Source organism: Leuciscus leuciscus (assembly GCF_965113295.1).
Source record: "Leuciscus leuciscus genome assembly, chromosome: 3".
Classification (NCBI taxonomy): domain Eukaryota; kingdom Metazoa; phylum Chordata; class Actinopteri; order Cypriniformes; family Leuciscidae; genus Leuciscus; species Leuciscus leuciscus.
In genome coordinates, this window is record NC_138727.1 from 36,590,481 (window position 1) to 36,609,287 (window position 18,807).

The 18,807-nt window shown below is 37.2% G+C and overlaps 2 protein-coding genes across 2 annotated transcripts; both read right to left on the reverse strand.

Moving 5' to 3' along the window:
* Positions 1–3,275: 3,275 nt before the first annotated feature.
* LOC309495772 (uncharacterized protein) lies at positions 3,276–4,617 on the reverse strand. The gene is made up of 7 exons (XM_082165617.1): positions 4,549–4,617; positions 4,359–4,431; positions 4,049–4,182; positions 3,904–3,933; positions 3,764–3,793; positions 3,627–3,656; positions 3,276–3,523 (listed from the first exon to the last, which is right to left on the reverse strand). The coding sequence occupies exons 2-7, from the start codon at positions 4,393–4,395 to the stop codon at positions 3,380–3,382; spliced, it is 405 nt and encodes a 134-aa protein (XP_082021743.1). The 5' UTR covers positions 4,396–4,431; positions 4,549–4,617; the 3' UTR covers positions 3,276–3,379.
* A 1,068-nt stretch (positions 4,618–5,685) lies between these two features.
* Positions 5,686–18,692, reverse strand: gja8b (gap junction protein alpha 8 paralog b). Its single transcript, XM_082163382.1, has 4 exons — positions 18,647–18,692; positions 16,012–16,211; positions 14,658–14,856; positions 5,686–9,433 (listed from the first exon to the last, which is right to left on the reverse strand). The coding sequence occupies exon 4, from the start codon at positions 9,416–9,418 to the stop codon at positions 8,246–8,248; it is 1,173 nt and encodes a 390-aa protein (XP_082019508.1). The 5' UTR covers positions 9,419–9,433; positions 14,658–14,856; positions 16,012–16,211; positions 18,647–18,692; the 3' UTR covers positions 5,686–8,245.
* Positions 18,693–18,807: the final 115 nt, after the last annotated feature.

Genomic DNA, 18,807 nt, shown 5'->3' on the forward strand with positions numbered 1-18,807 from the left:
CTGAGGACATTTGGCCCTCACAAGTATAGCCAAACCTGTACATACACACACTGTAAAATAAATTGCCGTGATTATTTATCACAACTTAAAATCCAACATTGTTTCAACTTTAGTTAAGTTGGATATTTAAGTTATCTCAACAAATTTTAAGTTGTTATAACTAAATCGCAGCCACATTTTTTTACAGTGCACACACATTGGGTTTTCATATTTTATGTGGGCTTTCCATAGTCAAGTAAAGTCATCTTTATTTATATAGTGCTTTTTACTATAAGGATTGTTTCAAAGCAGCTTCACAGACATAAACAGGAAAATAACGATTCAATGATCTAAAACAGAATTCAATTCTGCTGTAACTTAGCGCTAAAAAGACAATAGTAAGCAGTCATTATTCAGCTGAAATCAGTTCAGTGTTGATTCATTTTGGTTCAGTAACTATAAAGTACGTCAACTATGAAGTTAGTTAAATTCAGCAATAAAGCAGCTCTGCAGAAAACAGTAATGTCATTGTCCATCTCAGTTCATTGTTCATCCAATAGTTCAGTGCAGTCAAATCAGTAATATTGCTGTATATTAAGTGTCTCCAACAAAGCAAACCAGTGGCAAGGAACCCAAATTCCATCAGGTGACAGAAATGAAGGGGGGGAAAAAACTTAGGAAAAACCAGGCTCAGTCAGGGTGCCAGTTCTCCTCTGACCATAGACATAATGATTTTTACTGTACAAACTATATATTACATCCCCAACCCTACCCATCACAGAAAACTTTCTGCATTTTTACATATTCAAAAAACATTTGTATGAAGTCCCCTCAAAGTCAAGAAATATTACAAGTCAAGAAATATTACATAGAAAATACCAGGACCACACACAGGCCATTCTCAGTCAGAATCCAACTTTATTGGCATGGTTTATATGGATTACAATTGCCAAACCATTTTATTAAGTTATTAAGTAAACAGGTGAATGGAAAAAAAATACATTTGGGTAACTTCATTAAAAGTCATAAACAACATAATTGTACTGCATGATGCATTGGGGTTCAAAAGTCTAGACCACATTTAAAATTCAGAATTTAAACTTGGGAATAAACAATGTTTAAGGATTAAAAAAAAAATCTTAGGCTACACAAATATATATATATATATATATATATATATATATATATATATATATATATATATATATATATATATATTAGTGGTGGGCCGTTATCGGCGTTAACGTGCTGCGTTAACGCGAGACTCTTATCGCGCGATAAAAAAAAATATCGCCGTTAATCTATTCTCCAAGTTGATGATGCAATCTACCCGCGGCCGCGAGGTAAACCCGGCTGCAACGCATATTCGTCGTCATCTTAAGTAAACACGGCTGAAAGTGAAAGCTGGTGAAAAAGATAGGTGCAACATCCATTATTTGGACTTGGTTCGGGTTTAAGCCGTCAGACGAGCAGCAGCAAACTATATACAGAGTGTGTGGGGTAACAGTTCGGTAAGTTAACACACGACTAATCCGTTCGACCACCTCAAATTCAAAACGAAACATGATATCACTGAATACCAGCGCGCGCGTATTATTCCCATTCCAATATATCTTAGTGGTGTAGCACATAATCTCGATTTTAAGAATCGTTGTTGTGTTTCTTTTTAACTGAAAAGACATCAGTTAGACAATATTCTAATTTTAAATTTGGGGTTTCATAAGCTCCAAGCCATAATAAACATTAGACCTACTTAAGTCTCTGCAGCTAGTGTACTTAAATTTTATTTATCTGCAAAATTATGTTGTATACTTACAGTTTTGCACAATATATGTTCTCAAAACTACATACACCCTTTAAAAAAAAATACATTTAGCAGTTGTTTAGCATGGGTCTGTGTAATCTGTTCTGAAATGGTTTTATTATAATATACTGTATATCGTTATCGCAGGAGGCTGCAATGTATATCACAATATAGATTTTAGGCCATATCGCCCATCCCTAATTGATAGCCTATAGTAGTTGATAATAACATAGGCTTACCTAATGTTGCCTACGGACGGTAACAGTACAGTAGTAACCTTTTACAGTCTATGAGTAGAACAGCTTTCTCAAGCAGTTTGTGATGCATTTTGGAAACAGGAGATGAGCCCCTGGTCTAATGCGCCACCTGGCTTGAGAAACCCGTTCTCAAAGACTTACTTTTATAGTCATTATTTGGGTAGCACACATATTCTGAATGCCTTCGGCAGAATTCAAATGAGCCATTTTAATCTAGATTAATCTAGATTAATTTCAAAATTAATCTAGATTAATCTAGATTAAAAAATTAATCTATGCCCACCTCTAATATATATATATATATATATATATATATTTGTATATAATTTATTTATTTGTATATATTTGCACCGTTTGTAAAGCGGCTCACGCTGAGAATAACAGCAACATTTTGTCACATTTAGCTTCAAACAATGTTTAAAAAACTGGTATGAATTTTGACGGTCACTTTTTAGCACATTTACAACAATATTTGTCAACTTTATTTTTAGATATTTTAAATAGTTAAATCTAAATATTAAATGTTACACCTAAATGCTAAATCTAAATCTAAATGTTAAATCTAAATGTTAAATAAATCTAAATATTAAATCTAAATGTTAAATCTAAATGTTAAATCTAAATGTTAAATCTAAATATTAAATCTAAATGTTAAATCTAAATGTTGAATCTAAATGTTTATCATTTATCAAATCTAAATTTGCATATTAGTTAAATATTTAGTTTCACCCGAAACATTTAGATTCAACATTTAGATTTAGATTTAACATTTAGATTTAGCATTTAGATTTAACATTTAGGTGTAACATTTAATATTTAGATTTAACTATTTAAAATATCTCTAAGTTGACAAATATTGTTGTAAATGTGCTAAAAAGTGACCATCAAAAATTCACACCAGTTTTTTAAAACATTGTTTGAAGCTTAATGTGACAAAATGTTGCTGTTATTTTCAGCGTGAGCCGCTTTACAAACGGCGCCCCATATATATGTGTGTGTGTGTGTGTGTGTGTGTGTGTGTGTGTGTGTGTGTGTGTGTGTGTGTGTGTGTGTGTGTGTGTGTGTGTATGTTTCGGAACAATATGGAGTAAATGACAGAATTATCATTATTCGGGACGGGTGAACCTTTTAATATTTCATATTTGTTATTTAAAACTGCAGCCATGACTGATTTTGTGCAACAGCGCCTCCTGCTGGATAAGCATAACTAATGAAAACAACAATGCTGAACTTCATTTAAGCAGCCTTGGTTTTTATTTTTAAAAACGTAAAATATTAGTCAAAATACATGTGAAGTGTTTTGGCAGTGTTTGCAATTATAACTCACTATAATGCATTATTAAGACATTTCTATCATTTCATTTAACTCTGAATTAATGGGTTTCCTCTGTGGTGAGTGATCCACTAACCACTCAAAGTAAACTGAGTTTACCCTCTCTTTGTAACTTTTATGATTTTCTCGTATTCTTGTCTTTTCAGAGACCTGAAAATAAAGACAAAGCACAATTGAATAACCCTTGGCATAGACAGATAAATAGTTCAAGTTGAGATTTGACTCTGAGGAGATGTGAATTCTCAATTCATACCTCGTTTAAAGAGACATCAGCGTTTGTGACCTTTTTGAAAATAAAGACAAAGCACAATTGAATAACCCTTGGCATAGACAGATAAATAGTTCAAGTTGAGATTTGACTCTGAGGAGATGTGAATTCTCAATTCATACCTCGTTTAAAGAGACATCAGCGTTTGTGACCTTTTTGAAAATAAAGACAAAGCACAATTGAATAACCCTTGGCATAGACAGATACTAAATAGTTCAAGTTGAGGTTTGACTCTGAGGAGGTGTGAATTCTCAATTCATACCTCATTTAAAGAGACATCAGCGTTTGTGACCTTTTAGAAACAGACAACAACCAATTAATAATCAATCTCCCTGTTTGTCTTTATATCAATGCATTGCTGTCCTTTGCATTTGCCACAGTTATAAGTAAATATAAAAATATGTTACCTCATTTTGTTTAGTTTTCCTTAAAAGCAAGCAGATAATGAATACCAGAAGAAAAACAAAGCACCAGATCACAGTCAACACGACCGCTGTTGAAATGCTGGCTAGCTTCGAAAAACTGGAAGACAACGAAGTATCTACAAAATTAAAATAACATTAATCTTTTAATGTGTACTTTGAGTTTTTACAGCCACTATTACTTTTCCTCTCAAAGCTAGATTTCATTTCATGCCGTTCATAACAGCACTGAAGAATAGTAATGTTAAAATTAAAGTCTCACTTTAGGTTCAGAGTGACCGCAGTCTCAACTCACCTCGAGTATCAGAACTATTATCAGAATCAGAACCCATTGTTATCCATTCATCTGCTGAATTCAAGACAGCACACTACAAAGTAGCATGAGATTGGTTAAAATACTTCAGTACCTTTTCCTCTTATAAAGACTAGGTTAAAAAAAAACTTCTCTGTGATTAAAAACAATGAAGACTGACAGTAAAACTCACCCTGATATCGATTGTTTGATAAAGCTCTGCAGCTGCGGTGTGCGAGTGTAGTCTACTTGTAATGCTGCACTGTGGTGGGCATATCTCACATTTCCTATGAGCAACCTCACAAAGGAAATGCTCTTTAAAGGTTCACACCCTCAGAATTCTCTGCAGAAAATCTTAAAAAATAAAGCAAATGTTTATAAACTAAAACAATAAAAAAATAAAACTATTAACACATCGAGTTTGCTATTCTAGTGTCACAAAACAAGTATTGATTTATTTTTATAGTTGCAGTGAGAATTGCAACAATTTTAGGTAAGAAGGAGACGGAAACAGCAAACTATCAATATAAAACTTTAATCACAAAAACAAACAACAAAGCTGCAGACCCTCACGTATGACGGCCGCATATAAACATAATAAAACCCCAACATAATGTCCCAGGCCTTGTCGTATCTTGTCGTCACTCCTCCTTTTATCCTTCCGGAGCTTCTCCGTGGGACTCGAGACAGGTGTGACGTTTATTAAGACAAGCGCCACCAGCATCCATTCCCACGCCTGCTTGCTACAAGCATCTTCACTCTTATTAATTAATTAGTTAGCCACAGCTGTATAGTTTTCACATGTCCATAAAGCCATCTTTACCCAATCAAATCTTGTTTGCAGAGGGGGGGTTTTTTCTGTTTTTTTTCTTCTTACACTGTGGAAATGTTTTACTAGAAATAAAATAATTCACAGAATGACCACAAGAGAGCAGCAGACGTGTTCTGAGTCTCAACTGAACCTTACAAAAGGGACCGTGGAAATACTGTGGTGCAATTGTGTAAGAGGTAGTACTATGGTGCTGAATTATTACCATATTAATGCAGTTTGGATGCTTTAAATAGTAGTTTGTTTCTGATAGCTTTAAGTATTTTTTTATCCATGTTGATTTGCTTGTAAAACTTGAACGCAAAATGATACCCAAGAAGTTAGAAGTTATATGTGTGTGTGTGTGTGTGTGTGTGTGTGTCATTAATTGTATACAAATATTGTACAAAATGTCCTTATTTAGAGTTAAATGTGTGTGAGAGATATCTGTATATGTAAACTTGTTTGTGTTGGAGAGCATGAATTTTAACACTGTGATATTAATAAATACTGGCAGACAGTCTTGTTGACCACACATGACCTTTTATTGGCTATATTCACAGGTTTCAACAGACAATCATTTCTGCAGAAAAGGACTACAAGTTAGTAAAAATGAATTAAATGATAAAGGGCTTAAATCAAAGTTAATTATCAGAACAATTTTCCATTGTAACTCACAGTTAAGAACCAATAATCAATCAGAATTTCTCTCATCATCCTGATGTGTTCTTTTATGAACTGTTGATCGCTGTCTGCTCAAATTCTGTGACTACAGCAAAATGTAGATTCAGTCCTCTGTTACGAACTTTGCACTAATGTGTGTCACAGGCTATTCCGATTTGAATTTCACACATCGTGAAAGCAAGCTTCTCTAAGAAGAAATTGCATGCTCTTATCTTATCAGTAACAGCCCTCAATGTTTCACTGTTGTTTCCACAAACCAGCTCTCGGAAAAAAAGACAGTGAAGAACTGTTTAGCCAGTGACACAAAACAGAATAGACAAACCCTTTAATGACTGCTGTTAAACATTGCTTTGTGAATAGACAATGTCGTCCTTCACATTAGTACAGTAACTAGGGGGCAAAATGATGATCATTCCTCTTTTTTTTTTTAGACTGTTACAATTTTTTATTTGACCTTCAGTACTTTATCACCTTTGATGTTTCTAAACTGCATCTAAAATGCATCCGCTCATGAATACTGTCCTAGCATCTTGTGTTTTTGCCATTAAATAATGGTCACTGTGATTTACCCAAGTAAGACATGTTCCTGGATCAGCATTCTCATCCGAAAATGTAGTCCTAACCCTACCCATATATCTAAAATCAGAGGGAATTGATAGGTGAATAACACTTATGTAGAAGCACTAAAACCTGGTTGTAAGCTAAAACGTGACACAAAACTAAATGTGTCCCTCAAATCTGATTGGTTGATTGGAATGTTGTTCCAGGATCAGATGTTGATCCAGGTTGTACTTGGTGAAATCACGTTCACTTTAAAGGATATATCATCCACATACGGCATATAGCCGCTAAAAAGTTCCAGTCATTTCTTTGGGTTCTGGAAAAGTTTATCTTCTTTACATGGCAACAACATAAAATAAAACAATTTTACATTCAAACCAAATTAATATGAAACCATTAGCATGGTAGAGGAGAAAAGAAAATATTTAAAATCCAGGTAGTTTGAACTCTTTTGACATGCCTGTGATCATAAACACTCATTTGACGTGAAATGATTTTTTTAAATACATTTCAGTAAATTATGTGTTATAACTTTGGTAGAACTGTGGATGTTTTACAAACAAAGGGACAATTTATTTGGTCAGGAGTAATAATTACAATAAATAATAAAGTAAAATAATTGGAAACTGAAACTCTTACATGACCTTTTTTTGTTCATTTTTTTTTTTTTTTTTTGGATATATCATACTAAATTCTAAGGCATAATTTAAAACAAAAGACATGTCTCTGCAACAAATGTTGAGTCAATAAAGGGGCGAAACACTTGTGTTCTCGCCCTTTAAAATATTTCGAATTTAAATAAAGCATCATGGAGGGCAAAAGTGTGAAAATGGTGTTTCCAACAACATCAAGGATGTCAGACTGTCTGTGGTGACATGTCATGTAATGTTGTTTTATTGTCTCGTGTTGAACAATACTTTGTGCTGATTGGGCATGATCTTTATCATCATCATCATGGTTGCATGCGCAGAGAGACTAGAAAGAATGTGACCTACAATCTTTTCTATGGCTAATGCAATTATTATTATTACATGTTTGTTTGAAACCCCAAACAATTACATTGTTATTGCTAGATACACTCTGACCTACAGTTTGTGAAATCAAGAGACTCATAATGTAATTTACTGAAACGAGAAACAAGGAATTATGTTTAACGTATATCAGCGGTGGTCATTTCTTTTAAATAAATAGTCTATATTTTTGCTAATATGCCATGATGAACGACGATGAAACTATCAGCATGTGTTTCACCTCACACATACACCTATCCATTACATACCATTCACATACAAATCAAAATAAGATTGATTATTTATCATCATGTGTGGTTGAAATTGTTGAGGTGAAAAGAATGATGCCCTGACAGTTTTTTTCTTATCAGAATAATAACAAAATATCACAGACAACATTCAACTAATGGCTAATCCAAAAAATGTAAACATCAGAATCTCACCTTCGATAAGTAAAATTCTGGATAGAAAATGTTATTATTAAAAAAACAGCACATTTTGCTAAATAAGTTCCCCCAACTCCTCCCGACATAGATCTAGCTGCTGCAGATCACTAACTTTGGTTTGTTAACTGTTTGATAAAAACAGTACAAAAAATACTGCTGTATAAAAAAATGAATCAAGCTCTCAAGTTTCCTCATGAAAATTGCACAGCATTATTTTTTTCAATTGTTTTCTTCCTCAAAATAACAAGCTGGTATTATAAGTGTCGTCGAAATTGCCTAAAGGCACTTCTCTTTTTTCCCCCTCTCACTCGGTTTTAATTTCTACGCTTTTCCCAAAACTACAATTTATACTGCTGCACTTCTAATCCAGTTCTATATTATTTATACCGTCAAGTCATCTGACCTTGCCCGACTGCTGGCCTTGCTCAGGCTGCTGAGCGGTCGCGTGTCTTCTATCGTCTCACTGGCTTCCACGTCTGCTTCGACGGCCATCTCGTCTTCATCCCGTTGTAGAACTCCCGCCGCTGCACTCGGCCCTATCACTGTCGTCTGGGCGTAGGTGGGCAGCGTTTCATCGTACATCTTAGACACGTCTTTTTTAGGTAGGGTTGCGTCGTCCGATTTCTCCTCAAATGGCTCGTACGGAGCCGGCAGCCGGCCAGCCTCCATCCCCACCACCTCAGTCAGGGGGAAGAAGTGCGATGTGGCTCTGTCCTCCTCCAGCAGCTTGTAGCCTTTGGATTTCTGGATGGAGGAGGCTGCTATGGAAGGCAGGGCCTTTTCGCCCGCCCCTGGTCCCTCGACTTGCGGCCGCACTGGTTTACGGAACACAAAGTGGATCTTTTTCAAGCCTAAATGGCTGATTTCCACAAAGTTGAGGAAAAGCGAGACACAGGCCACGGCTAACATGAAGATGATGAAAACGGTTTTCTCTGTAGGTCTTGAGACGAAGCAGTCAACCGTGTTTGGGCACGGCCAACGGCTGCACTTGTACAGCGGCAGAATTCGGAAGCCATACAAGTAGTACTGGCCCACCACGAAGCCTACCTCAAAGAGAGTCTTGAAGATAATGTGGCAGATATAGGTCCTCAAGAGAGTGCCCTCTAGACGAAACTTCTTGCTGCCCTTTGTGCTCGTCTCTTTGGCCGTACGGACGCTTCCCTGATCAGGCGCAAGCGGCAGCCTCTCCTCGTTCATCTCTTGCTGTCTGTTGAGCTCAGCCTCCTCCCGTTCCTTGCGCTTCTCCTCCATGTGTACATGGTGGACAGCGTGGCCCACGTACACCAAAGAGGGTGTGGAAACAAAGATGATCTGGAGTACCCACAGCCGAATGTGCGAGATGGGGAATGCCTCGTCGTAGCAAACGTTTTCGCAACCCGGCTGCTGCGTGTTGCACACGTAATCCGATTGCTCGTCGCCCCACACAAACTCCGCGGCAGTGCCCAAGATGAGGATTCGGAAGATGAAGAGGACCGTGAGCCACACCCTACCGATTACCGTCGAATGCTCGTTTACTTCCTCGAGGATGTTGCCCAAGAAACTCCAGTCACCCATGGTTGACTGTCAGCACTGCGGAACAAACAAAAGAAATGTGAAGGAATCTTATTAGACTACAACTCAAGTTACACTTCATGATTATAGATTGTCCCAAACAATGTACTGTTGTAAAGGTCATTCCGTTTGCGATAGTTATTTAAAAAAATATATGTTTTTGCGGCATCAGTACCATCTGATAATTATCTAGAATTTGAAAGATAATCAAATCAAACAATGACACTGTATATTTTTCAACCCTTGTCTAACAAAACAGGCCAAACAAGTCACACACACACACACACACACACACACACACACACACACACACAAAGACTCAAAATTCTCTACAACTGATTAAAATGCATACCTTCACACCAACAGTGCTCTATATAGAACAAACAGCAATATAGGTAAACAGTATAAAATGGGCAACTTGCCACAGTAAGAGCTCCAGAGTATGTGTGTTCCCCCTTCTCTTGGCACACTGTGGTGTGAAGTGAACTTTTTGCTCTCTGGTTCCCACCTATGGCCTCCAATCCTTGTTGCCCGAGTGAGCAGAAGTGAATGAATCCAGTCTGATGGTTGGTTTTTAGTTTGCTGCAATATTTAAGCTGGGAGCCAGACAGCCTTTATTCAGAGGGCGACGCATGGTGACGCATAGCACAATAGGATTCACAAACACAAATGGGAACGTATGTGACACTGGCATTGGGAAAAGGGCGATTTTAAAAGTGGAAACTTGACATGGTGCTAATTAAAGCATGATTATGAGATTCAGTACACTGTCATTTGAGTGACATTTCTCAGAAACATTTGTTCTTTGACTTACAGGAAGTGAGCACTGAAGTGGTGAGTTGTGCTTTTCACAAAAGAAAACCATCATTTGTTTACATGTACATTTTTACTCCAAAATGCACCAGGCTAATCCTCTGCTAAATACTAAAACCATTAGAGAAATTTTGTTTCATCACGGTGATAGATTTGTAAATTTTTTAAGGCATATGATAGCTTAAAAGCTAGCAACAGGCTAGTTTGAAGGGGGGGGGGAGAGCAACTTTTTCAAAATCCCAATCCCAATCAAGCAAACATTTAAATATGCTAATTGTGTTGTATTTTAAGAGTTTATGATATATGGTTGATAACACTACTAGATCAAACTTAATCAAGAGTAATTAGTCTTATTTATTTATTTTGTATCTCATGTGACATCATACTGCATCAGGGAATGGCTAAAACACCATGTTATCATGAAACTGATGATAGTTTCCTATTGTAAACTGGAACCAGTTTTTTTGCACACATTACAAGTCATGAAAGGGGACATGCATTTGGATTTTTTAAAAATGTAGATATGTAACTTTTAAATACAATAGGTCAAGCAAAGTTTTACACATACTTCTTGACTCAAATGTATCAAGTCTAATTAGTCAGAACCACAACCAATAATCCCTCTCTAGACAATGCTTTAGCCCGTGTGGACCACTTTTTATCCAACTGGAATGTGCTCTAGAAATGACATCATGGACTAAGCATTGCCATTGGCTGATACTAAAGAATGATGTTCAGTGGGTGGTTATGTGAATGTTTGGAGGGCGGAGGCAGGGCATTTGCATGTATGCAAAAATGTGTTTCTATTAAACTCTAGTTACTCCTCTGCAATAAATCACACATAGGTGTTAAAAAATGTATTGCTATTATACAAAGTCATGGATACTGACACTGTTGCATTTACTATAGAATGAAATACAAAAACTGGCAGATCGCCTAAAATACCCCTCTACTATCATTTTAACAGAAGAAAATAACTGGATCAACAGTGAAGTATCTGAGTTTGAAGGATCTGAGATTGAGGACTGAGATTATCCAGTTACTGGGTTGATTGCACCATGATTTTTCAAGATGCCAGTGTTAAAAGTTAGGGAAACAATGGGAAATTTTCCCTATTTCTGCTACTACATAAGAACATCTCAAGCCTTAGCTGGTCTTCAGCTGGTTGGCAATCTAGTCTCCCAGTCTGACAAGTGCCCCAAATCCCTCTAAAACCAGCAAAACCAGGCTTGGAGAAAAGCCGAGACCAGCATCTAATGACAACTTTGGCAACTGATGTAGCCTGGCAATATATAAACAATGTATTCTATACCAACCTTTGCAAGTACTTGTCTAAAGTCAACTCTTACATGGGGTTTCAAACAGAGCCCTACACAAGTAGTTCAACACCATCTGCATAGAGTACCCAAAAAGTTGGAGCAAACAGTCCTCATGTTAGCCTGACCCTGGAGCCTTCATTTAAAGGTGCTACTTGTTGATATTGCTGGCGCTGGCAGCCTAAGCCAGCAGCATAGTGGTGAATGGGTGTTGGGATTTCAAACAAAGGCATGATGTCATTATGAAGTCCGCTGTGTCTATTAAACGTGCGCATTGAGGCATGATCCCAGATTGTGCGAATGAAGCAGGCCCCAGGCTATGGCTAGGCATTGGACATTCCCTCAAACAAAGTTATCTTACAGGGATCTGCCTACATGCTGTTACACCACGTTTCCTGCTCCTGAGGGACGATTTAGCTGACTGCCATAAAACTACGTAGGATACAGTGGAAGTGTAGCATTAGCATATAGGAAGCATTAACCATTAGCAAGGGAAAAGGCTGGGAGCAACATACTGTATGCTCTCAATCTCAGTTCACGAAAACTTTATCTGTTGGATAATTAAGGCAAGTTGTGTAGGTTTACTTAAAATGATTGGGACGTTATTTCACTACCACAGTTCTGAATAGGCTCTATGCACGATCGCTTCCGCGTTTTGTCTCAGCCCGCCCAGTTATATCCAGTACTGCGTCGGAAGCCGTTTTTGCATTCGGTGGAGATAATGGTAAATTACACTCGCTGTTTACAAGAACTTCCAGCGGTTAACATGAATGATATTAACAATATTGTGAGGCAGTTAGCTGTCACACCTAAGAGTAAGAAAGAGAAGGGCTTTAAATTATATATTTTGAGCTACATCGACAACTTTGTGGGTGAGTGTTCTCTCATATCATGCGAAATCCGACTAGCGAATCGGTTTCTAAAATCGTTGTCTCCGTTTCTGAGAATACATATATATACGATGATGACACCTATTGAATCGTAGGCTACGACGAAAATTAGTATAGAAGAATAAAACGTCATCAGCATGCGATAGATAGAAATAGAGCAAGATGAATCGCACTTTGGCAATTGCGTTTTTATGTGCGATTAAAAAAAGAGGAGGACGCAAAAGAGGAGAATAAGAATGCGGTCATGGCAAGGGAAAAGAGGCAAGCTTGGCATGCCAATCTTGCAAATGGAGCTTGAGTTAAGTAGTTTTAAGTTTTAGTGCCATGTTAGCATCATTTCATGTTGCATTTTTATTGGCTAGTCAGTAGACGTAGCTTGTAGCAGCAAACACACTGATCATGCTACATTTCTGACACTGTCAGAAAATTATCGCAGGCTATCTTTGGTCACAAGACCTTGACAATGGCCGTCTTTGAACCTCTTTCACTGAACGACGACTGCTGTTTGGGAGCCATGACCATGGAAATCGGTCATCTTTCATCTGGTAATATCTTCTGACTCACTTGAAACTTCCAGGCAAGTGTGTTGAATCAGATTGGAGCTAAAGTGTGCAGGACGTTGGCCCACCAGGAGCAGGATTGGACACCCCCGGACTAGCTGGTGGACGTACAAACCATTCACATCATCTTTTGGTTTATGGTGGTTGACCAAGGAAGTCTCGCTAGTTTAGTTAGTTTAGAAGCCTGCTGGGGAAATCAGTTCACTGCATCCCATTCTGAAGAGCAACATCAAAAACACAATATATACTGGCCATTCCAGCTGGACCACACATTTGTACACAATAGATGTACCTCGTGGGGTTAATTAACGTCTTTGTGAGTAATATTAACAACACAATGTACCAAAATTTTATTTAAAAGTAGATTTGATTTTTAAATATTGCTCCAGACTCAGAGAACTCCTGCATGGTTTGACAGTGGTGCCTATCCTCTTGTTCTTCTGTGGTAATCCCCATTAATCCCTATTCCAGCGCCAGCTATTTGATGGATCCAATGTGGGTCTCTCTCTTCTCTGTTCTTTGTGCATACCAGAGATACCAGCAACAATAAGGAGGATTTACCTGATTCAGTACACTTCAATTCCACATGGGAATGAAGCCTCGTTGTAGACTTGCAGCGCAGAATTATAGAATTATTTCATCATATCTCTGTGTGCCACTTTCTAGAGTAAAACAACTGCTTGGAATACAATGGAGAACACTCTTGGCATGCATCTTAACTACTTGGTTTGGTTGGCCCATTGTTAGAGTTGACAAACTTCCAGTTAATAAAGATTAGCTGGAAGTTTAATATTGGACCTTTACTGGGACACTGTCCAGTCTTTCTGGATAACAAAAGCCTAAACATCCATAAGTGTTATCTCCAAGCCCCGGAATGTACCGGAAGACAAGGTGTCCACATACATAGCATTAGGGTTTAAAATTGTTCTTTTCCTGGAAGTATGGTAACAAACAACTATCTAACCACACCCTGACCAAGAGTCCCAGCTTTCTATGGCCTTTAATGCATCACATACGATAGTGAATTGGCAGGAGAAAGGGTGGAGAAAAGGTGATCAATTGTTCTGTCCAGTCTCTAAGGAAATGGATATGAGACTTCCTGTGTGTGTACACGTTGGTTAGGGTACAGCAAGAGGAAAGAAAGGCCTATGGCAATACAATAGAAAGACGGAAGGTAGAGTGGTCACAAGTTTCAAAGAGACTCTAAAAGACCGAGTCCAATGGCCCTAAAAAGTAAAGAACATGGATTGTCTAAGGAGGTTAAAAAAGGGGAAAGCATCTTGACAATCAACCTGGCCATCAATTCAAAGTAGAGCTCATTGAGTTCTTATTGAGTGCTTTTTTCTTCATGCTTCACTTAAAGTCGGCATGGAATGAAAATTCACAGTATCTGTTTTCTATAAACATCTATGGATGTTTCATTTTTATTTTTATTTTATTGACCTCGTAATATTCCAGTGAAACAACAGACTTCTCTCTGGTGAAGTATGCTGGACTTCATCATTTGGTCAATAAAACTGTCTACAATACATTGTTGTTAATGCATGGCTCAGGCAACAGCTAAATGTAACTGTACATTAGTTTTGAAGAATTGTGCTGGATTATGCTGAGTCATTGACAATTGAATCTAGTTAATTTGGAAATCTACAGGAACTCTACTAACCAATTGAATGCATGCAACTGTCATTGGCGTGTAGGAACGTCTGGTTGTCTGGCTCTTTCCCTCAGCCAGGATTCTGTCAGGATGTAGTCAGACCGGTCTCTAACACCAGGTTGTAGAAGGGTCCACTCTTTCTCAGGCGATAACCCTGATGCACAGGGTGTCTTTATCACTTGCTAGCATTCTGCAGCTTTGCGGCTCCCTATAAAGAGATAGAGGTGATTTTAGCATCGTGATTAGTTTCACACCCCCATATATCATATGTGCAAAAAATGGCACTTGAATTGTTAAAACCAATTCTACCATAAGTTCCTGTCTTCGCTGCAATTTTCACACCTTCATTGCTATTTTAGCTGACTACAAAGACATGAGATTTGTTTTCATTTTGCAAGAAAAACATAATAAAGATATTTAAAAAAATTGCTCATTTAGGTTACACTTAAGCCACATAAAAACATATTGCAATAAATAAAATATCCAACAAGATATTTACACACAAAAATTAAAAGTAGATAATATTATATGTGTACGGTATATCTACAGGAAATAACAAAACATTTTTTGGCATACTTCCTTCTGCTTGAAATGACATTATTCACACCTCCGATAAAAATAACTCAGTTAGTACTGAGAAAAGCTTTGGCATCTTTTTTTTTTTTGCAGATGTCTGCTTAATATCCTTTTTAACCTCTGCCCCCCGTAATCTTAAAGCTGAGTCTGAATGTCAAATTTGAAAGGAGTCTAAGGTATCAGCACAACCATTGTGATGAATTCGAATTTCAATAAATATTTTTGCTGAGTGTGTAAAGCTGCCATCTTTTCTCCATTGTTTCCAAAGGGTGAACAAGAAAATGAGCTTTGACACCAGAACACAAGAGGAGACGGAGACAGACACCAAGAGGTTGTTCTGCTTTTTTTGTCTATGTAGAAAAAACCCAGCAATATCACTTTGAACGTTGCCAATGTTTTGTTTAGCTTTTGAGAATGTTTGCAGAGGCCTTTTGCGTAATAATCCGCTCGGCTGTTAGGATAACAATAAAGGTCAATATGAGTGACAGAAGCATACAAGCAATAAATAAAGGAAAAGAGTGTCTTTTCATGCGCGATCATCAGGTGGATTAACGCTGTCTAGGTGGGTAAAATGTGAGGGGTCAGGGCAGGTCACCATCCTTACAATGGTCCATGCAGTGATTTCCAAAGGTTGAAATACAATTGATATGACTTAAAGTGGCATTGTCTTCTTAAGTTTAATGAATACATGAGGTGTAATTAGAGCTGAGAAAAGCCACTGTTGACCTTTAGCTGTTTGAGCAATATATAGCATTGGTCCATATTATCATTTTTCCCCTTCACTGACCTTGTTTCAGACTTGGTTTAGGCACATGGATGATTCTCTTCACACGATCCTGTGGCTGGGCTAAATGAAGAGAAAGGCATTTTATCTCTGCCCCTGTATGCAGGGCTGATGAGAGAGTGCCGTGGGTCACAGTGGTGTTGATGACAACTTCAAGTGCCACAGTCACACTTTCCCTTGAGTGATTCCTGCACCCTCAGCAGCTCTATTAGGGAACACAAGCAACATTGGTTTATATATTATTAGTTGTGTTTATAAAGGCAAGCCTCGCTCATTCTATTGCTCATCTTACAATTAGAGGTTAAAACCTTTTCAATGCAATCGTACATGCAATGCACCCAATATACTAACAGTGAAAAAGGGAAATAAGCCATCATAGAATAGCAAAGGCGTTTAGTCAGCTCTTTTGACTTGGCCATAGCAACACCCTAGAAACAATTTAAACCACCCTGGCTGGCAACAACCAAGAACACCATATTAACTGCACAGCAATGCTCTGGCAACCACCCACAATGCCATAGCATAATGACCCACAATTTTTGCAAGGACAAGCACACTTATATTCTTAATAATATGTGATTTATAAAATGATTGATTAGAGATCACATTCCTGAAGACTGATATAAATACATTTCACTGTGAGTGTCAGAAACAGAAACAAAGAAACCAAACTCCAGACTGATGAAACTCAACAGTGGCCCAAAGCTAGTTTGGTCACATGGTGGGTCTCTTCAATGTCCCATTGCCAATACCATGTCTGAGGAAGCGTCATGTGCCTGCATCGCTCATATAAAAGTGAAGGATTATAAAAGAGATATTTGTTGTCGAGCTGGTAGTGTGCCATCTTTTTTAAAAGGTTGTGAGGGAGGCAATGAGAAGCATTGTAATTGTAATTGCTTTGATGGATGAGTAAATCCAACATGTTCTGTTAGAGACAGGGCCGGATTTATGCATCGGCATGACCAGATTATATAAACATGATATAAACAATTACAATGAGGAGAAATATATATTTATTTTAAAATTATTATTATAATTACACTCTAAAACACTTTAAGACATTTACTATACGAATTAACAAAATTTTAAATATAGTTCAGAAAACTTGTATCTTCATTATTTTCTAAAATGTTTTTCCATAAATCATTTTTATTGGTCACCCTTTACGTCTGTCTGTGGGTTTTGCACATATTTAACCAATGAAATGTATTAGTAAGAGCTTGTGACTAAACCTCGTAGCTCTGTTGGATCCTCAAACTGTCGTGTGCTACCCGCTCAGATTGTGCTAACGCCCATTAAAACAGTAGGTTAGCTCAATTAGATAGTATTCGAAAATAGTACCTATAAGATTGTGCTACCAGCATCAAATTCATGTGCTTTGAGGCTTTATTAACGTCCATACCTACCCCTACTCTTAAAACAATGCAAATATTGTGTTGGTAGCACAATCTGATAGGTAGCATTTCTAGTCACAACCGTCTCTGCTTGTTTGCACTGCAAGGATAAATAAAGAACTTTGTTTGAACAAGTACAGAGTTTTCTTTACTCAAGAAACAATGTATATATAAAGGCTAATATGTTTTATGTATTTGAGGAGCAGAGAAGATAGCATTTGTCGTCGAGTCACATCCAATACTGCCTTAAATCGTAAGTGCGTAGAACTTTTATAACATATGATTTTGGACAAATGTCAGAAAAAACTGAGCACCCACATAGCTACAGTAAACTATAACCTGTCAGTTGCGTAATGCAATGCGGCCCTTCTAATGACGGACAAAACATTGTCCAACATTCAGCGGTCAAAATCCTCGTAACTTCATTTGAGCTTGATTTTAGAGACCACAAGGCACTTTGAATAGCTTTGCGGGTATTGAAGTCATGTTGATACTTGATGGGTTTTCTTAATCTTGATTATACTGATGATAAACTGATTATAAACAAAAATCAGCTTGATGATATGCTTCAAACAATCCCAATACAAAGTTTTTTGTTTTTCTAACTAACTTCCAATCATGCAAGAATGCATTAAATTGATCAAAGATGACAGTTAAGACATTTCTGTTTCAAAATGTTAGACATCAAATCAGCATATTAGCATGATTTCTGAAGGATCATGTGACACTGAAGACTGATGATGCTGAAAAGTCAGCTTTGCATCACAGGAATAAATTACAGTTTAAAATATATTCAAATAGAAAACTGTTATTTTAAATTGTAATAAAATGTCACAATATTTTGAATAAATAAATGCAGCCTTGGTGAGCATAAGATACTTCATAAAAAAAAAAGAAAAAAAAAAGGTACAGCATCTTTCAGAGACCACAGGTATAAAATGTAAATAAATGCAAATGAATTTTCAATCACTGTGTCATCAGAGATGCAGACGAAATTGCAGGGAATTTCTATGAATTGTGGGTTAAATTAAAAAAAATTGAACCTAAAAAATGTGTTGCTATAAAATACTACTGTATAATGGATGAGTATAATCTGTTGAAAAGAGTGCATGATAGTTTATGATAAAACCGTGGAATAAAACTTAAAAAATATCTGCCTACTTGGTTTTGCTGGATTTTGCACATATTAAAGTAAAGCTGAAAGCAACAAGTCGCATGAAACTTCTAGAGCTCCGAATAATTACCATGAGACCACAAGCCTGAGTCCAATCCCCATTGTTTCTCAATACAATCTCACTTTCCTTCCTGATGATGAGATATTCCTCCAACTAAAATAGAGTGGCAGTGAAGCATTGTGAGAGGAGAGGGGAAGGAGGAGTAGAAGGAGGTGGAGAAGGAAAGGGAG